General features: G+C 40.9%; 1 protein-coding gene across 6 annotated transcripts in view; it reads left to right on the forward strand.

The window, feature by feature from the left end:
* Positions 1-19,143, forward strand: part of LOC130273722 (cadherin-6-like) — a 445,459-nt gene that overhangs the window by 363,759 nt on the left and 62,557 nt on the right. For all 6 annotated transcript variants that reach the window (XM_056520967.1, XM_056520970.1, XM_056520971.1 and 3 more), the window contains one exon: positions 18,779-19,032. In XM_056520967.1, the coding sequence (XP_056376942.1) occupies positions 18,779-19,032 (254 nt within the window). The remainder of the gene's footprint in view (positions 1-18,778; positions 19,033-19,143) is intronic.

The following is a 19,143-nucleotide window of genomic DNA, read 5'->3' on the forward strand; positions in this document are numbered from 1 at the left end:
CTCCGCCCTCAGTGGTCTTCAACCTGCGGACCTCCAGAGGTTTCAAAACTACATCTCCCAGCAAGCCCGGGCAGCCGATGGCTGCCCGGGCTTGCTGGGAGTTGTAGTTTTGAAACATCTGGAGGTCCGCAGGTTGAAGACCACTGTATCAGACATTGACAAGCGGTGATGATGATTACATGTGGTGATGATGACAAGGGGATGATGAAGGGGGGGATTATGACAAGGGGATGATGAAGGGGGGGGTGTGGGATGATGACAGGGGGATGATGAAGGGGGGGTGTGGGATGATGACAGGGGGATGATGAAGGGGGTGTGTGGGATGATGACAGGGGGATGATGAAGGGGGTGGTGTGGGATGATGACGGGGGATAATGAAGGGGGGGGGGTGGGATGATGACAGGGGGATGATGAAGGGGGGGTGTGGGATGATGACAGGGGGATGATGAAGGGGGGGTGTGGGATGATGACAAGGGGATGATGAAGGGGGAGGGTGGGGGATGATGACAGGCGGTGATGATGAAGGGGGGATGATGAAAGGCGGTGATGATGAAGGGGGGATGATGAAAGGCGGTGATGATGAAGGGGGGATGATGAAAGGCGGTGATTATGAAGGGGGGGATGATGACAGGCGGTGATGATGAAGGGGGGATGATGACAGGCGGTGATGATGAAGGGGGGATGATGACAGGCGGTGATGATGAAGGGGGGATGATGACAGGGTGATGATGATGATGAGGGTGTTAATGACGGGGGTCTGGATGATGTATCTCCCACCCTAGGCTTATAATCGAGTCAATAACTTTTACTGGGATTTTGGGGTGAAATTAGGGGCCTCGGCTTATATTCGGGCCGGCTTATATTCGAGTATATACGGTATATTACATACTGTAGTGTAGTCCCATGCTCTGCTGTATATGTTTCATCTTATGAAGCTCATGATTTGAGGAGCATTATTACCCCTGTTACCCTTAGCCCTAACGTACAGTAACTGCTTCTACAGTGAATACTGTTTGACCCATACTGTTCCAGGCTTATAATCCTGCTAATGATCACATCTTTGAAGTACAGATGGAATTTGTGGTCTACACTGAGTTGTCACCCTGACTTAATAGGGTGCTTGTGTGTGGAAATGCTATTGGTTGTCATAGTAACAAATCTGATCACAGCCTTTAATTTTTTACCTTTCTCTAGAGAAATGATACAGCTGGGTTACTTGCTGTGGACACCATTTCATTTATTTCTGTATACTCTGTCTCGTAAATGAGCCACATTTCTTTTCATTTGACTGTTTGATCATTAAAGAAGGGAACACCATTGCAGAGTGTTGAAATAATGACCAGGTTACCCAAAACATATTTCTGTTTGCCTAGACACTCCAAGGACTCAATCACATAGAGGGATTTAATTGTGGACTCACAGTGTATTTCCTGCTCTGAGTTTAAATCCACTGTGATCCCATTGAAGTTGAAGGTTGCCGTCAGCGAATTTTCAGCAGTGGGAGATTCCACTGTCAAAAATCTGCGCATTGGAATGTTCTGGCGGGCGCTAGGACCACTCGGAAATGTGCCATCTTATAGAAGACAATGCATTTCCAAGCTGAATCTGCAGAATGAATAGACATGTCTTACTGCGAATACAGGAATCAGGATTTCCGCCACGTGCACGGTGCAGCAGAACCCACTTGAAATGAATGGGACTCTGCTGACACCGAATTTCTGAATTCTCACGGAATTCCTGAACGAAATTCAGTATGTTATTATAGCCTTTACTGGAAACTAGAGATCTAAAGTGTGTCTTGTTAAGTGAGCACTTACAGTCATGGCCCTAAGTCTTAGCACCCCTGAAATTTTTCAAGAAAATTAAGTATTTCTCATAGAAAAGGATTGCAGTAACACATGTTTTGCTATACACATGTTTATTCCCTTTGTGTGTATTGGAACTAAACCAAAAAAGGGAGGAAAAAAAGCTAATTGGACATAATGTCACACTAAACTCCAAAAATGGTCTGGACAAAATTATTGGTACCCTTTCAAAATTGTGCAAAATATAAGATTTTTCAAGCATGTGATGCTCCCTTAAGCTCCCCTGGGGCAAGTAACAGGTATGAGCAATATAAAAATCACACCTGAAAGCAGATAAAAAGGAGAGAAGTTCACTTAGTATTTGCATTGTGTGTCTGTGTGTGCCACACTGAACATGGACAACAGAAAGATGAGAAGGTTACTGTCTAAGGACTTGAGAACCAAAATTGGGGGAAAATATCAACAATCTCAAGGTTAAAAGTCCATCTCCAGAGATTGAGATTTTCCTTTGCCCACAGTGCGCAACATTATCAAGAAGTTTGCAACCCATGGCACTGTAGCTAATCTCCCTGGGCATGGACGGAAGAAAAAAATTGATGAAAGGTGTCAACGCAGGATAGACCGGATGGTGGATAAGCAGCCCCAAACAAGTTCTAAAGATATTCAAGCTGTCTGGCAGGCTCAGGGAGCATCAGTGTCAGCACCAACTATCCATCAACATTTAAATTAAATGAAATGCTATGGCAGGAGACATAAAAAAGCAAGACTTCATTTTGCCAAAATGAATTTGAGTAAGCCAAAATCCTTCTGGGAAAACATTTTGTGGACAGATGAGACCAAGATAGAGTTTTTTGGTAAAGCACATCATTCTACTTTTTACCGAAAACGGAATGAGGCCTACAAAGGAAAGAACACAGTACCTACAGTGAAATATGATGCAGGTTTAATGATGTTTTGGGGTTGTTTTGCTGCCTCTGGCACTGGGTGCCTTGAATGTGTGCAAGGCATCATGAAATCTGTGGATTACCAATGAATTTTGGGTTGCACTGTACAGCCCAGTGTCAGAAAGCTGGGTTTGAGTCCGAGATCTTGGGTCTTCCAGCAGGACAATGACCCCAAACATATGTCAAAAAGCACCCAGAAATGGATGGCAACAAAGCCCTGGAGAGTTCTGAAGTGGTCAGCAATAAGTCCAAATCTAAATCCCATTGAACACGTGGAGAGATATTAAAATTGCTGTTGGGAAAAGGCGCACTTCCAATAAGAGAGACCTGGAGAAATTTGCAAAGGAAGAGTGGTCCAACATTACGGCTGAGAGGTGTAAGAAGCTTATTGATAGTTATAGAAAGTGACTGATTTCAGTTATTTTTTCCATAGGGTGTGCAACCAAATATTAATTTAAGCGTGCCAATAATTTTCTCCAGACCATTTTTGGAGTTACATAGTTAGTACGGTCGAAAAAAGACATATGTCCATCAAGTTCAACCAGGGAATTAAGGGGTAGGGGTGTGGCGCGATATTGGGGAAGGGATGAGATTTTATATTTCTTCATAAGCATTAATCTTATTTTGTTCCAGGAATGTATCTAATCCTGTTTTAAAGCTGTTAATTGTTCCTGCTGTGACCAGTTCCTGAGGTAGACCGTTCCATAAATTCACAGTCCTCACGGTAAAGAAGGCGTGTCGCCCCTTGAGACTAAACTTTTTTTTCTCCAGACGGAGGGAGTGCCCCCTCGTCCTTTGGGGGGGTTTAACCTGGAACAGTTTTTCTCCATATTTTTTGTATGGGCCATTAATATACTTATATACGTTTATCATATCCCCCCTTAAACGTCTCTTCTCAAGACTAAACAATTGTAACTCCTTTAATCGCTCCTCATAGCTAAGATGTTCCATGCCCCATATTAGTTTAGTCGCGCGTCTCTGCACCCTTTCCAACTCCGCAGTGTCCCTTTTATGGACAGGTGACCAAAACTGAACAGCATATTCCAGGTGAGGCCGTACCAATGCTTTATAAAGGGGGAGTATTATGTCCCTGTCCCTTGAGTCCATGCCTCTTTTGATACATGACAATATCCTGCCGGCTTTGGAAGCAGCAGCCTGACATTGCATGCTATTCTGTAGTCTGTGATCTACAAGTACACCCAGATCCTTCTCTACCAGTGACTCTGCCAGTTTAATCCCCCCTAAGACATACGATGCATGCAGGTTATTAGTACCCAGATGCATAACTTTACATTTATCCACATTGAACCTCATTTGCCAAGTGGATGCCCAGACACTTAGTCTATCCAAGTCATCTTGTAACTTATGCACATCCTCTATAGACTGTACCGTGCTACAAAGCTTGGTGTCATCTGCAAAGATAGAAACAGAGCTGTTAATACCATCCTCTATATCATTGATAAATAAATTAAACAACAGCGGTCCCAGTACTGAACCTTGGGGTACACCACTAATAACCGGGGACCAATCAGAGTACGAATCATTGACCACCACTCTCTGGGTACGATCCATGAGCCAGTGTTCAATCCAGTTACAAACTAAAATTTCCAAACCCAAAGACCTTAACTTACCTGTCAGACGTCTATGAGGGACAGTATCAAATGCTTTAGCAAAATCCAGAAACACTATATCCACAGCCATTCCTCTGTCAAGGCTTCTACTCACCTCTTCATAAAAGCAAATTAGATTGGTTTGACAACTTCTATCCTTAGTAAACCCATGCTGGCTATCACTTATAATACAATTATCCCCTATGTATTCCTGTATGTAATCCCTTATAAGTCCTTCAAACAATTTACCCACAATGCACGTTAAACTTACCGGTCTATAGTTTCCTGGGGAAGACCTAGAGCCCTTTTTGAAGATTGGCACCACATTCGCCTTGCGCCAGTCCCTTGGCACAATACCAGACACCAGAGAATCTCTAAATATCATGAACAGGGGTACAGATATTACTGAACTTACCTCTCTAAGAACTCTTGGGTGTAGTCCATCCGGTCCTGGGGATTTGCTTACATTTATATCACTTAACTTACCTTGTACCATCTCTACATTAAGCCAGTTCAGTACATTACATGATGTGTTACCAGCACTGACCTGGCCAATGTCAGCTCCTTCTTCCATAGTGTATACAGAACTAAAGAACCCATTCAGTAGCTCCGCCTTCTCTTGATCGCCTGTGACAACCTCCCCATTATCATTATCAAGGGGTCCTACATGCTCTGTCCTTGGTTTTTTTGCATTTATATATCTAAAAAAATATTTAGGATTAGTTTTGCTTTCTTTGGCCACCTGTCTCTCATTTTGAATTTTTGCTGTTTTTATTACATTTTTACAGATTTTATTAAGCTCCTTGTACTGTTTAAATGTTATCGCTGACCCATCAGATTTGTATTTTTTGAAGGCTATTTTTTTGCTGTTTATTGCTCTTTTAACATCATGTGTCAGCCATGTAGGATTTAGTTTCAATCGTTTATATTTGTTCCCCTTTGGTATATATTTAGCTGTATAGTTATTTAGAGTTAATTTAAAGATGTCCCATTTACCTTCTGTATCAGTATTTGAGAACACCTCCCCCCAGTCTATGTCCTGTAGTGCAGCCCTCAGCCCAGGGAAATTTGCCTTTTTAAAGTTATATGTTTTTGCCTTCCCCGCCTGTCTTTGTTTTCTACATTTTAAGTCAAAAGTAACTATATTGTGGTCGCTATTACCAAGGTTTTCCCGCACAGTTACATTACCAACCAGCTCTGCGTTGTTGGAAATGATCAGATCCAACAAGGCATCACTTCTTGTTGGGTCCTCCACAAACTGGCCCATAAAATTATCCTGCAATAAATTTAGGAATTGTCGCCCCTTTGTAGTTTTAGCCAACCCCGGACCCCAATCTATATCTGGATAGTTAAAATCTCCCATTATTACCACTGTACCTGCCCGGGCGGCCCTCTCTATTTGTTTATGAAGCCGAACTTCTATCTCTTCAGTGATATTAGGGGGTCTGTAGATTACCCCAAATATTATTTTTTCAGTATTTCCCTCCTTTTGTAATTCTACCCACAATGATTCCACATCCTCAGAATCATCACACACTATGGCATCGTTCACACTGACTTTCATACCACTTCTTACATACAGACAGACTCCACCACCTTTTCTGTTCATTCTATCCTTGCGAAACAATGTAAACCCCTGCAGATTGACAGCCCAGTCATGCGAGGAGTCCAGCCATGTCTCAGTGACCCCAACTATATCAATATGTTCCTCCAGTATCAAGGCCTCAAGCTCCCCCATTTTATTTGCTAGGCTTCTGGCATTTGTGAACATACACTTTACATTTCCATCCTTTATGTTATTGGGGTTAATGGGATTCAAGGGTGTAAGTTTTATTTTCCTATGAAGCCTATTCCTATTAACTATTCTAACCCCTCCCTCCGCTCCACCCCCAGGTACATTTATAATTCCCACCTCTCTATCTACACTATCTTCCCCCTCTTTGCTGTAGGTTCCCTCCCCCCAAGTCCCTAGTTTAAACACTCCTCCACCCTTCTAGCCATCTTCTCCCCAAGCAAAGCTGCACCCTCCCCATTGAGGTGCAGCCCGTCCCTACGGTAGAGCCGGTAACCGACAGCGAAGTCAGCCCAGTTCTCCATGAACCCAAACCCTTCCTTCCTACACCAGCTTCTGAGCCACTTGTTTACCTCCCTGATCTCCCGCTGCCTCTCTGGTGTGGCTCGTGGTACTGGTAGTATTTCAGAAAAGACTACCTTGGAGGTCCTTGCCTTAAGCTTGCGGCCTAAGTCCCTGAAATCATTTTTAAGGACACTCCACCTACCTCTTACTTTGTCATTGGTGCCAATATGTACCATGACTGCTGGGTCCTCTCCAGCCCCGCCCAACAACCTGTCAACCCGATCCGCGATGTGCCGAACTCGTGCGCCAGGCAGACAGCACACTGTTCGGCGATCCCGGTCTTTGTGACAGATTGCCCTGTCTGTCCCCCTAATAATTGAGTCCCCCACCACTAGTACCTGTCTGGCCTGCCCTGTACTCCTCCCTCCCTCCTTACTGGAGCAGACACCCCCCTGGCGGTCAGAGGCGGTATCCTGCTGCAGTTCTGCTAGCTCTGTAATGGCATCCCCCTCATCTGCCAAGCGGGCAAACTTGTTGGGGTGTGCCAGTTCAGGACTAGCCTCCCTGACACTTTTTCCCCTACCCCTCTTTCTAACTGTAACCCAGCTAACTGCCTGACTGTCCTGCAACTCCGTCCCACTGTCCTCCCCCACCTCTATTCCCGAGAGTGCCTGCTCAGTGAGCAGGAGACTCCTCTCCATGTTGTTAATGCTTCTCATTGTTGCCAGTCGCCCCTCTAGATGCAGGATCTGGGCTTCCAAACGGACAACTAGCACACATCTCGCACAACAATATGCACCCTCAAACTGTTGTTCAAGGATTGCATACATTGAACAGGATGTACATTGGACTGCATTTTCCAACATGGAGGCCATCTAATTATGGGGATTTCACAAATGTATAGGAAAAAACAGACAGTCAAAATGACACTTAAAATTTTTTGTAGACCTTGTGGGTTCAAAAATTAAAACTCACAGCGATCTCAACCTCCTGCTTTCAAACTCCAGTTTTTGAAACTCCTCTTTCACGCCCCCTCTTACATAACAACACTCAAAAAGAGCAAGCTCTCAATAAGAGTCCCAAGCTAAGATTTATACACCTGTGCCCAATCTACTCCTCCTCCCCCTAGAGGTGGAACAGAGAAAAAAAAAAAAAAAAAATGAAAAAGGGTGTTTAAACTCTAACAGTTATCCCACTATGTGCAAAAGAGAAAAACTTACCCAAAATAAGAATGTGGGCTATAGGCAGTCGCACCCACTCCACAGATTCACTCCGCACAACAGATAATCACAGTTTTTGAAACTCCTCTTTCACGCCCCCTCTTACACAGCAACACTCAAAAAGAGTTTGCTGTGACATTATGTCCAATTTTCTTTTTTTCCTCTCTTTTTTGATTTAGTTCCAATACACACAAAGGGAATAAACGTGTATAGCAAAACATGTGTTACTGCAATCCTTTTCTGTGGGAAATACTTCATTTTCTTGAAAAATTTCAGGGGTGCCAACATTTACGGCCTTGACTGTAAATATAGCTTTCCACATTTGCAACTTCCCAAGCTGGACTGGATTTTCCCCAGGATACTGGACTGTTCAGTAAAACCTAGAATGGTTTGAGGGAAAAAAGACATCGTAGGCTAAGTTCACACTGTGTAAAATTTCCCAACATATTTTATTTTACACATGTTTTAGCCTGTAATCAACCTTTTTTTTTTTTTTTCTAAATTACCAACAAAAATGTGCAAGTAAAATAAAATATGTCAAAATTTTTAGACAGTGTGAACTTAGCCCAAGGTGGTCACAGTACGGCACACATAATACTTAAAAACTCTAATCTGAGGTCCTCACATTTGAGTCATGACCTCCAATGACCAAGACCATGGTGATCCTCACGTATATTCCAATTCATCAGGTGTTAAAAATCACCTAAAAATCAGCTGAACATATATTGATGCCTTCAAATCATTTTGCTGGCCTTTATTGTGTCTTTGTCGCAGGTACATTGAGTTATATGGAAACATTAATAAGCTTACTGTGTTTTTTCTCTTTTATTTTCCTGTTAGGCATAAGCAGGGTACAATTTATTGTACACGCAGCCTCTTGTTATAGTTGTATTTAGATTAAGCATCCCATGAGTTTATACAATTTGCAATTCATAGGTCTAGAATTTTATGGCTGCACGTGGGTCCAGAGACACACGCGAGTCTTTCCATAAACTCCAGTCGCTGGATGACTGTAAACCCTTTTGTGTTCCTAAGTGATTCATATAATATAAATTCTGGGAAGTGGCCCAAACTGAGATGCGTGAAAACATTAAAGCATTGTGCTGCTTCAGTTGTTATGTCTTTGATACATTTCAATTACAGTGCCTGCCCTGCCTACATGTAAATGACACTTGTTATATATTTTTATTTGCAGTTTTAAGTGGTTCAATAAGGGGCAGGTACATAATGTGTGCGGACATCTTTGTTTCCATCTCTGACTGTGTTTACCCAGCCAAGGCTCTACCAAAAGGGAAATTGATTAGATCATTACCGAGCATGTAACTTAATCTGCTCTACAGATTATCTCTGTCTGCTTGTTTGTATAGTCATCTGCCGGACTCATTAACAGAGATGCATTGTAATCCATCTAAGCTAAACAGTACGCTGGAAGATCAGATCTGGGTTTAGGGTGGCATCTACTGTATCACACATAAATGAGTTTTACCCTAAAGGCTTCAAAAGCAATTACAACCGCCTTCATAGAAAATAGCTATATGTGCAAAATGCTGAAAACAGGTTCCATGTAAGCAACAAAATATTGATATGCACATAGGTTTGATAGATGGATGGAAAACATTTTCAGAAAGCAGCTGTGTGATAACATGCATTAGATGGGTAACGGAAGTGACAGGCAGAATACATCATTGTTATTGTACATTCGCCCAGAAATGACAGAACCCAGCACTGACAGGACCCAGAAATGTCTATGCTGAAGGTTCTTGCACATTCCATATTTTGGGCTTTTGAATATATGTTTATATTAATGAGCTAAACATATATATTACATTAAACGTTACTAAATTGCATGAAACAGCTTCCATTGAATTCCCTTTGTATTCTATGGTTTACCCCCATCATTTAACATCCTTTAAAATTTCATTATTTTCGTGCTTGGTAAGGATACTCCAGTGGAATTTTTTTTAAATCAACTGGCTCAAGAAAGTTAAACAGATTTGTAAATTACTTCTGTTTAAAAATCTTATCTGCAGCTGTGTACTACAGAGGAAGTTGAGTTGTTCTTTTCTGTCTGGCCACAGTGCTCTCTGCCGAACACCCCTGTCTGTGTCAGTAACTGTACAGAGTAGGAGCAAATGGACAGAGGTGTCAGCATAGAGCACTGTGGTCAGACAGAAAAGAACAGCTCAAGTTCCCCTGGGGCATACAGCTGCTGATAAATTACTGGAAGGATTAAGATTTTTTAATAGACGTAATTTATGAATCTGTTTAAGTTTCTGCCACCAGTTGATTTGAAAAAAATGTTTTCCACCGGAGTACCCCTTTAACACTACAAACTCCAGTTCCTAAGTTATTTCACTCTTTGTAGTCTCTACTTCCTAAGTCCTGATGTAGATTTGACAGCTTTGTTGCCATTTTTAGGGTAAGTTCACACGTACAGTATCCTGCGCGGATTTGATGCGCAGGATTTGTAATTGCAGATTATTAGCCATGCTCAGTCATTTAGTTTACTTTTAAATCTGCAGCAAAAAATCCTGCGCATCAAATCTGCACGGGATCCTGTTCCTGTGAACATATCCTAAGGGTAGATTGCTTACCAAAGTACATTACAGAATTGGAGTTTTTGTTAAAAAAAATTTTTTTTTTAAATTTGCCGCATTTTTATTAAACACGTACATATTTGTGTGGAAATGAACTTGTGGTGTGAATTTAAAATTTTCAGCATATCAGTTTGGGTGGCAGAAATTCTGTATATTTACTGCAGAATTTTGATGGTAGTTAAAGGGTTATCCAGGAATTGAAAAACAGATAATTTCGTTCCAAGACTGCTCCCTGTTTGTCTCCAGGTTGGGTGTGGTTCTGCAGCTCAGTTCCATTGAAATAAATGGAGCCAAGTTGTAATACCACACCCAAAGTGGAGACAGACAGGGGGCAGTCTTTGAAAGAAATTAGGCCTCTTTTTTTTATTCCTGGATAACCCTTTTTAAAAATCTACAATAAAGGATTTTGCAGGTAAAACACTGCCGGTGTGTCTCCTTCGATGTCCCGCTGGCAGAATATGTGCTTAAATTTCACTGGCGCTTCTGATCCTGTGACCTGGTCTGAAACTATTACGATCTTGAGACGCATTTACCAATTCTGGTAAATCTGTCTCCAGATTATGATCGTTTCATAGCAGGTCACGGAATCAAAAGCATTTGTCTTGCCGCTTAATATGCATACTCTGCTCTGAAAATCCACAGTGAATATTCACAGCTAATACACACCAAAATCAGCACGAAATGGTGCAGAACTGCCTTAGATTTCTACTGCAGAAAATCCACCACATTTCCGCTGCAAATAAGCATAACATAATAATTGACCCATTTATGTTTCTTACAATGCTATATGTGCTTAGAAACCACATTATACAGTAGTTTGTATTACATTTAATGTATGTTATGTTGAGGAAATGTTGTCAGAAAAACACAGGTTTGCACTCCCGCTGGTACATACAAACAGAGAACAGGTGTTTTATGCTAATACCCTTCAAACTACCTCATTTGCATTAAACAAATACAAAACAACAGGCAGTCTAGAGTAAAAAACTATACATTTAATTACATATAGCATTTTCCAAGACATTATTGTTTTGGCCCTCCATGGGACCACTAATTCCATTGAGAATCCCCCCGAGGAATGGAGAGATCTTGCAGGTTAGAAACATGTTTAAATCATGTTAAGTACGTTGCATGGTACACGTTAGGAATGAATGTCTTGCGCTCTGCTGCTTTTTATTGCAGTGTGGTTGCTGTGTGTTAAAGTAGAGAGAGAGCAGATATATACGCTGTACACTTTTACTCACATCATCTCCAGTAATTATTTTTATTTTAAGATCTCCTGCCCTTGCATGCAAATATACAACAGTAGGAGCAGAGGAGGTATTTTATCATTGCTAATTCTCCAGCATATTAAATTAAAGCGCCCTATAACCGCATTGTGGCTTGATTACTTTCTATGAGAAATCACTGTCCCCTAAATTTCAGTCCTCCAGAGCAGCCAATTAAGCAGGTGCTTGAGATATAACTAACACTTAATTAAACAATTAATCTCATTCTTTTTATCATCTAGACAATTTGCTTATGGATTTGGCTACACAGTACATTTGCTGCTTACAGTTGGGTTTACAGTTTTAAATCGTGGCACCTTGAAAGTATAAGAAAAAGAGAAAACCTTAACCCCTTAACCTGTTAAGGACCAAGGGCGTAAACTTACGCCCCTAGTCCCGCTCCCGTGATATAACGCGGGTTTACATGGTAACCCCGCATCATATCACGGCGGGCCCGGCGTCATAGTGAAGCCGAGACCCGCCGCTAATAGCGCGCGGCACTGATCGCGGTGCCGCGCACTATTAACCCTTTAGCTGCGCGCTCAAAGCTGAGCCGCGTGGCTAAAAGTGAAAGTAAAATGTGCCGGTTAGCTCAGGGAGCTGTTCGGGATCGCCGCGGTATAATCGCGGCATCCCAAACAGCTATACTTCAGGAGGAAGGTCTCTTACCTTCCTTCCTGCAGTCCGATCGCCGAATGAATGCTTCAAGCCTGAGATCCAGGCTTGAGCATTCAATCGCCGAAAACCCTGATTGATGCATTCCTATGGAGATGCATCAATCATTGTTAAAGATCAGTAAATGCAGTGTTATAGCCCTCCCTGGGGGCTATAATATGGCATAAGAAAAGTGTAAAAAAATCATTAACACTTTCAATGATCCCTTCCCCTAATAAAAGTTTGAATCACCCGGCATTTCCAAGAATAAAAAAAACACAGTGTAAATAAAAATAAACATATGTGGTATCGTTGCATGCGGAAATGTCCGAATTATAAAAAATATACCGCTTTTTAAACCGCACGTTCAATGGCGTACTATAAAAAAATTCCAAAGTCCAAAATAGTGTATTTTTGGTCACTTTTTATATCATGAAAAGATTCATAAAAAGCGATCAAAAAGTCTGATCAGAACAAAAATGGTACCGCTAAAAACTTCAGATCACGGCACAAAAAAGGAGCCCTCATAGCCCCCTGAACATGGAAAAATAAAAAAGTTATAGGGCTCAGAAAATGACAATTTTAAACGTATTCATTTTCCTGCATGTAGTTATGATTTTTTTTCAGTAGTAATACAAAATCAAACCTATATAAGTAGGGTATCATTTTAACCGTATGGACCCTAGAGAAAAAAGAAAAGGTGTAATTCTTAACAAAAAATGTACTACGTAGAAACGGAAGCCCCCAAATTTTACAAAATTGCATTTTTTTTCAATTTTGTCGCACAATGATTTTTTTTCCGTTTTGCCGTAGATTTTTGGGTACAATGACTGATGTCATTACAAAGTAGAATTGGTGGCGCACAAAATACGCCATAATACCGATTTTTAGGTGCAAAATTGAAAGAGTTATGATTTTTTAAAAGTAAGGAGGAAAAAACAAAAGTGCAAAAAATGAAAAACGCCTGGTCCATAAGGGGTTAAGGACTTAGCCCATTTGTACCTTAAGGACTAAGACAATTTTATTTTTACATTTTCGTTTTTTCCTCCTCCCCTTCAAAAAATCATAACTCTTTTATATTTTCATCCATACTAGTATGAGGGCTTGTTTTTTGCGCGACCAGTTGTCCATTGTAATGCCATCACTCACTTTACCATAAAATGTATGGCACAACCAAAAAAATACTATTTGTGTGGGGAAATTAAAAAGAAAACCGCAATTTTGCAAATATTGGAAGGTTTTGTTTTCACGCCGTACAATTTATGGTAAAAATGACGTGTTTTGTATTCTCTGGGTCAATACGATTGAAATGATACCCATGATTATACACTTTTCTATTAAAATCGCAACTTTTTAACCAAATTAGTACGTTTAAAATCCCCCTATTTTGAAGACCTATAACTTTTTCATTTTTTCGTATAAGCGGCGGTATGAGGGCTCATTTTTGTGTGCTGTGATCTGTACTTTTTATTAATACCATATTTGCTTATATAAACCTTTTATAAAAAATTTTATTAATTTTTTCTGGAATAAAATGTTATAAAAAAAGCAGTTATTTTGGACTTTTTTTTTTACATTCACGCCGTTCACCGTACGGGATCATTTACATTTTATTTTAATAGTTGGGATATTGACGCACGAGGCGATACCAAATATGTATCTAAAATTATTTGTTTACACTTTTTTGGGGTAAAATAGGGAAAATGGGACGATTTACGTTTTTATTAGGGGAGGGGGTTTTTCAAATTTTTTTTACTTTATTTTTTTACTTTTATTTTTACACTCTTATAGTACCCATAGGGGACTATTTATACCAACCATTCGATTGCTATTGCTGTTCAGTGCTATGTATAGGACACAGCACTGATCAGCATTATCGGTCATCTTCTGCTCTGGTCTGCAGGAAGGCAGATCAGAGCAGAAGACTCCCGAAAGACAGCGGAGGCAGAGGAGGGGACCTCCGTCTGCCGTGCAAGATGATCAGATCGCCGCGGCAGCGCTGCGGGCGATCCGATCATCCTATTAAGTGACCACGATGCTGCAGATGCCGTGATCTGTATTGATCACGGCATCTGAGGGGTTAGTGGCGGACATCCGTGGGATCGCGGGTGTCCACCATTACCGGCGGGTCCCTGGCTGCGATCCACAGCCGGGACCTGCCACGCATGATGCCGGCATCGCTCCAATGCCCGCGGTTATGCTCAGGACGTAAATGTACGTCCTGGTGCGTTAAGTACCACATCATCAGGACGTACATTTACGTCCTGCGTCGTTAAGGGGTTAAAGCATACCTATTGTTTTGATAGACTAACCTTTCAGAGTGGCGACTAAGCCTGTTCTCTCTATTTCAGGGGGCAGGACCAGAGCCAGTCTATTTGCCAGTACTACACACCTAGGGCTTCCTTTTCTTGGCTGTTCTGGCTACTCACAGCACCTGCTGTCATGACTGGTCAAAATGCACTGAAAAGGCTGACACTTTGCTGGGGAAAAACTACAATACACTACCATAGATGGCATATAGAGAGAGGTGGTTAATGATGCCCTGGCTTTGCAAGGTGTGAACTGAAAGAAATAAACAGTAGCAGCACAGCAAGGAAGGGGTAACAATAAGCACTGAAGTGATGATTATGATAATGAGGAGAAGATAAAGAGAGAGGAGAGAGGAGATTATACTGCAGCACTCTGCACATTCTGCAGTAGGTACAATGCTAGTTACACAAGGAATGGCTGTCCTGAGCTGTATGCATGCTTATAGATGGGAGGGAACCTTAATTTACCTTTCAGCAACAGTGTTGATCACCCTTAGCAGACAGACTCACTCACAAATTGCAGGTACAAATATAGTCTAGGCTCTCTCCCCTAATTCTGCACATAACACATACCAAGCTCCACCCACTTCCTGTGTTTTGTTATGGCGTCTCTGTTACTAGAGACAAAAAATTTCTAGCAGTGAAGAACAGATTGCAGGGAAGAGAGACACCTAGTGGCAAAGAGAACAGATTTTCTGGTTGTTGCAGTCATAATTGGTAATGGAAGTAATTTCATTGTATAAGGAATGGCATAGGGTATCACAAAGAGGGAATAGCAGTGGTCATGCCTAACGCCATAACGTATGCAAACTGGTCATGCCTAACGCCACAACGTATGCAAAAATGCCTTCAGTTTTCAGCCTTTTCACATTATTTGTAGTAAAAAGTTACAGAGCCAGATAGGAAAACACTTTGAGATACCTTCCAGTGTCTGCAGCAGTCCTTTGTTACTACTAGCAGGCCGCATGCCAGGAATGATCCATTTAACAACAATGGGATTGGGTATGACATCAGTTTTGCTCCAGCGCAATACACATATTGTAAAGTAAGTAACATCTAGTTGCAGAGAACAAATGCCAAACAAGCATGTTAAAAATGCTTGAAAAACTAATGTAAATACATGTCTTGATAAAGTAATCCGTTTATACTGCTTTCCAGATATTTTTGTGACTGAAACTAGGGATTTTCCAGCTTTACTAAAAAATTATGCAATTGCATTAAGGGGGTCAAAAAAACAAACAAAAAAAAAAACAGCTGTTAAGGCTAGTCTTCTGCAGTGGCAATGGATTTATCAACTGCAACGTTTTAAAAAAAATCACACATTTTTGCGCAAAACCGACCAAAAAGTTTTTAGGTATTTGGTGTGTGTGTGTGTGTAGAGTGAAATTTCTGAAAATGTGTGCCTGCACTAAATGTATCAAATGCCCTGTGACCATTTAAAGGGGTACTCTGGCCTTAGACATCTTATCCCCTATCCAAAGAATAGGGGATAAGATGTCTGATCCAAAGAATAGGGGATAAGATGTCTGATCCAAAGAATAGGGGATAAGATGTCTGATCCAAAGAATAGGGGATAAGATGTCTGATCCAAAGAATAGGGGATAAGATGTCTGATCCAAAGAATAGGGGATAAGATGTCTGATCCAAAGAATAGGGGATAAGATGTCTGATCCAAAGAATAGGGGATAAGATGTCTGATCCAAAGAATAGGGGATAAGATGTCTGATCCAAAGAATAGGGGATAAGATGTCTGATCCAAAGAATAGGGGATAAGATGTCAATCTCTCCTGCAGCACCCACTTGTCATCAGCCTCACGGAGCGAAGATCGCTCCGTGTCTGATGACTCATGATACAGGGGCCGGAGTATTTTGACGACACGGCCCCGCCCCCTTGTGATGTCATGTTCCACCCCCTCAATGCCAGCCTATGGGAGGGGGCGTGGTGGTCACCACACCCCCTGCCATAGACTTGCATTGAGGGGGGGGCTTGACACCATGAGGGGGCGGAGCTGTGACATCATGCTACTACTGGTCCCTGTATCTTTACTCCGTGAGGCTGATGACAAGCGGGTACTGCAGGAGAGATTGCGAAGGTCCACAGCGGCAGGATCCCTGTGATCAGACATCTTATTCCCTATCCTTTGGATAGGGGATAAGATGTCTAGGGCCGGAGTACCCCTTTAATAAATTTGCTGCACCTACACATTACCAGCACACAAAATAAACTAATATATACAAAAATGCTTCACCTACAATGATAAATTCCCCCATCATCCCTGCCACTACTGAAAAATGTTTGGCTCAACCTGCTCATCTCAACAGGATCAATAATCTTCTATTGTGTACGGGCAGCCTAACAGTTCCTAGATGGCAGACTTTGGAGTAAAGAAGCATTGGGCACATTCAATTCTAATATGGATCATCCTGTATTTACCTAGGAAAATGGTGGTTCTTAGAAGTGTCTGGCAGCTCCATAATCTGCCATCTCAATTAAAATATTCATGCATGCTTACGGGAGAGTCAAGAAGAGAGTCTTCAGTCAACAGCTGTCTATTGTGTATGGCCAGTCTAAGAATCTTACATCATTTCTGTTTTTGCTTTCTATTGCTTATACAGTATGATATTGTTTTTAAGGGCATGTTCACTCAATGATATTTCCTACTGAAATAAATAGGAAGCATTTTTCAGGTGGAAAAGACACTGATTTGGACCCAGAATAGGCACAAATTCCACATCCAAATCAATGCTGAATTCATGTGAATGGGGCCTAAGTCATATGTAAAGCAGATTTTAAAAGGGTTCTATAGTCATTTCAGAAGTAACCCATTTACCAGGATTGCATATCTAAGAACTTCAAATAATGAGAGTCTATGGGAAAGTGGTTGTCTGTGCACACAGTATATAAAAAAAGGGGTTCTATTTTTCACATCCATGTAAATAAGTAAAGTGACACTTATATACATGGATGGGAAAAATGCAACCTTTTTTTAATGTAAAATGTCAGCAAGTTTACGGACGCATATATGTAAATTTATCCTAAAAGCAGTACTAGTAAATGTTGCTAAAACTAGTTCTACAGTAAGAAAACGACAACACCATGCCGCTGCCACCTTCTGAAAAGGAAACTAGTTATAAAAATGAAAGCGGCCACACTAGAACTCTGTAAATGAGATTTACGTCAAAATATTTTTGAGTATGGGGAAGGGGCTGCAATGTTAGTGTCCTACAGTATATAGTATACAGACTCTCAAAGTAAATGGAGAAAGAACTGGCACTATTTGTCCTTTCAGGATCAGCAAAGACAGACTCCTTCACCTATACAGTGTATATTTCATACTTTGTGATCTGATGACACTATTCTTTTTCTGTTAGCCTGATACTTCTGTATTGCCTCAAAATCATCAAAACTTCTGATTACAATCCTCTTAACATTAAGTGGAGGATTATCAGCCTTCTATTAAAGCGCCATTACAAGATGATGGGAGGCAGCCGGTATCCAGCTGCGTATATCCTCATTTTCTGACCTGAATGTCTGGTTCCAGTGGAGCCTGGAAAAATTAGGAACATCCTACATATTCTGACCACACATATGTAGGCCAAATCTGTCATTTCTCTCCATGCTCATCTTAAAAGGGGGGGGGGGGAATGTGTATGAAATCTTCATTTTTGGTCAGTTTATGGGATGTACCAGTTTCTATTAAGTGCTGTTTAAGTGTATACTGGAAACAGAAATAGGTCAATTATACGCTTGTACTGTAAGCTTAAAGGATGTACTTATTCACCATCAACATTTGTAATAGGGAACATAGATTGTGAGCCTCAATAGGAACAGGAACTGATGAGAATGAGGAAAATTTCTGTACAACACTGCAGAGTATGGTGGTGCTATATAGGCAACGAGAAACAAATCACAACTTCCATGTTATTCCCCTTAACACTTAATCAATAAAAATGTTCTCGAGTAAAAGTTTATGTTTTATTCTCAGACAACAGTTATTGCTTTCAATAAACATCTCCTTCAAATTGTATATTGTTCATTCCTTTTTAAATATTGAATCAGACATAATGCAAATCCAATAGTAATGGAATGACCAATGCTACAGTTTTACAATATTGAAAAACATCTGATTGTGTCCCAGATGCTTTTAATGCAGCGCCATCAAAATACATAACATATCATAGAAAAATATTATAATGTATAATAACAGATACAGTATAAAACAATGCATGGGACTTAATTTGTAATGATGTAGATGTGATATATAGATAGTCTTTTTTCTTTTTCTTTTGACAGCCGATGGACTTTGAGAAAACTCGGATGTACAATTTAAAGGTTGAAGCTGCCAATATATATGATGACCCAAGATTTCACTTCTTAGGACCCTTCAAGGATGTGGCTACTGTAAAAATTATAGTGGAGGATGTGGATGAGCCTCCAGTATTTAGCAAGTCAGCCTATGTTCTGGAAGTGAAGGAAGATGCAAAAATTAACACTATTATAGGAACGGTTACAGCCCAGGATCCGGATGCTGCAAGAAGCACTGTGAAGTAAGCATAAGAGAAATGCACATCTATTTTCCTGTAATGATCAAAGCTGCAAAATGTTATATTATTAAAAGCCTTGTAGATGATGAGCCCAGAATTATCAAAGGATGTTAT

This window comes from Hyla sarda, chromosome 5 (genome assembly GCF_029499605.1).
Source record: "Hyla sarda isolate aHylSar1 chromosome 5, aHylSar1.hap1, whole genome shotgun sequence".
Classification (NCBI taxonomy): domain Eukaryota; kingdom Metazoa; phylum Chordata; class Amphibia; order Anura; family Hylidae; genus Hyla; species Hyla sarda.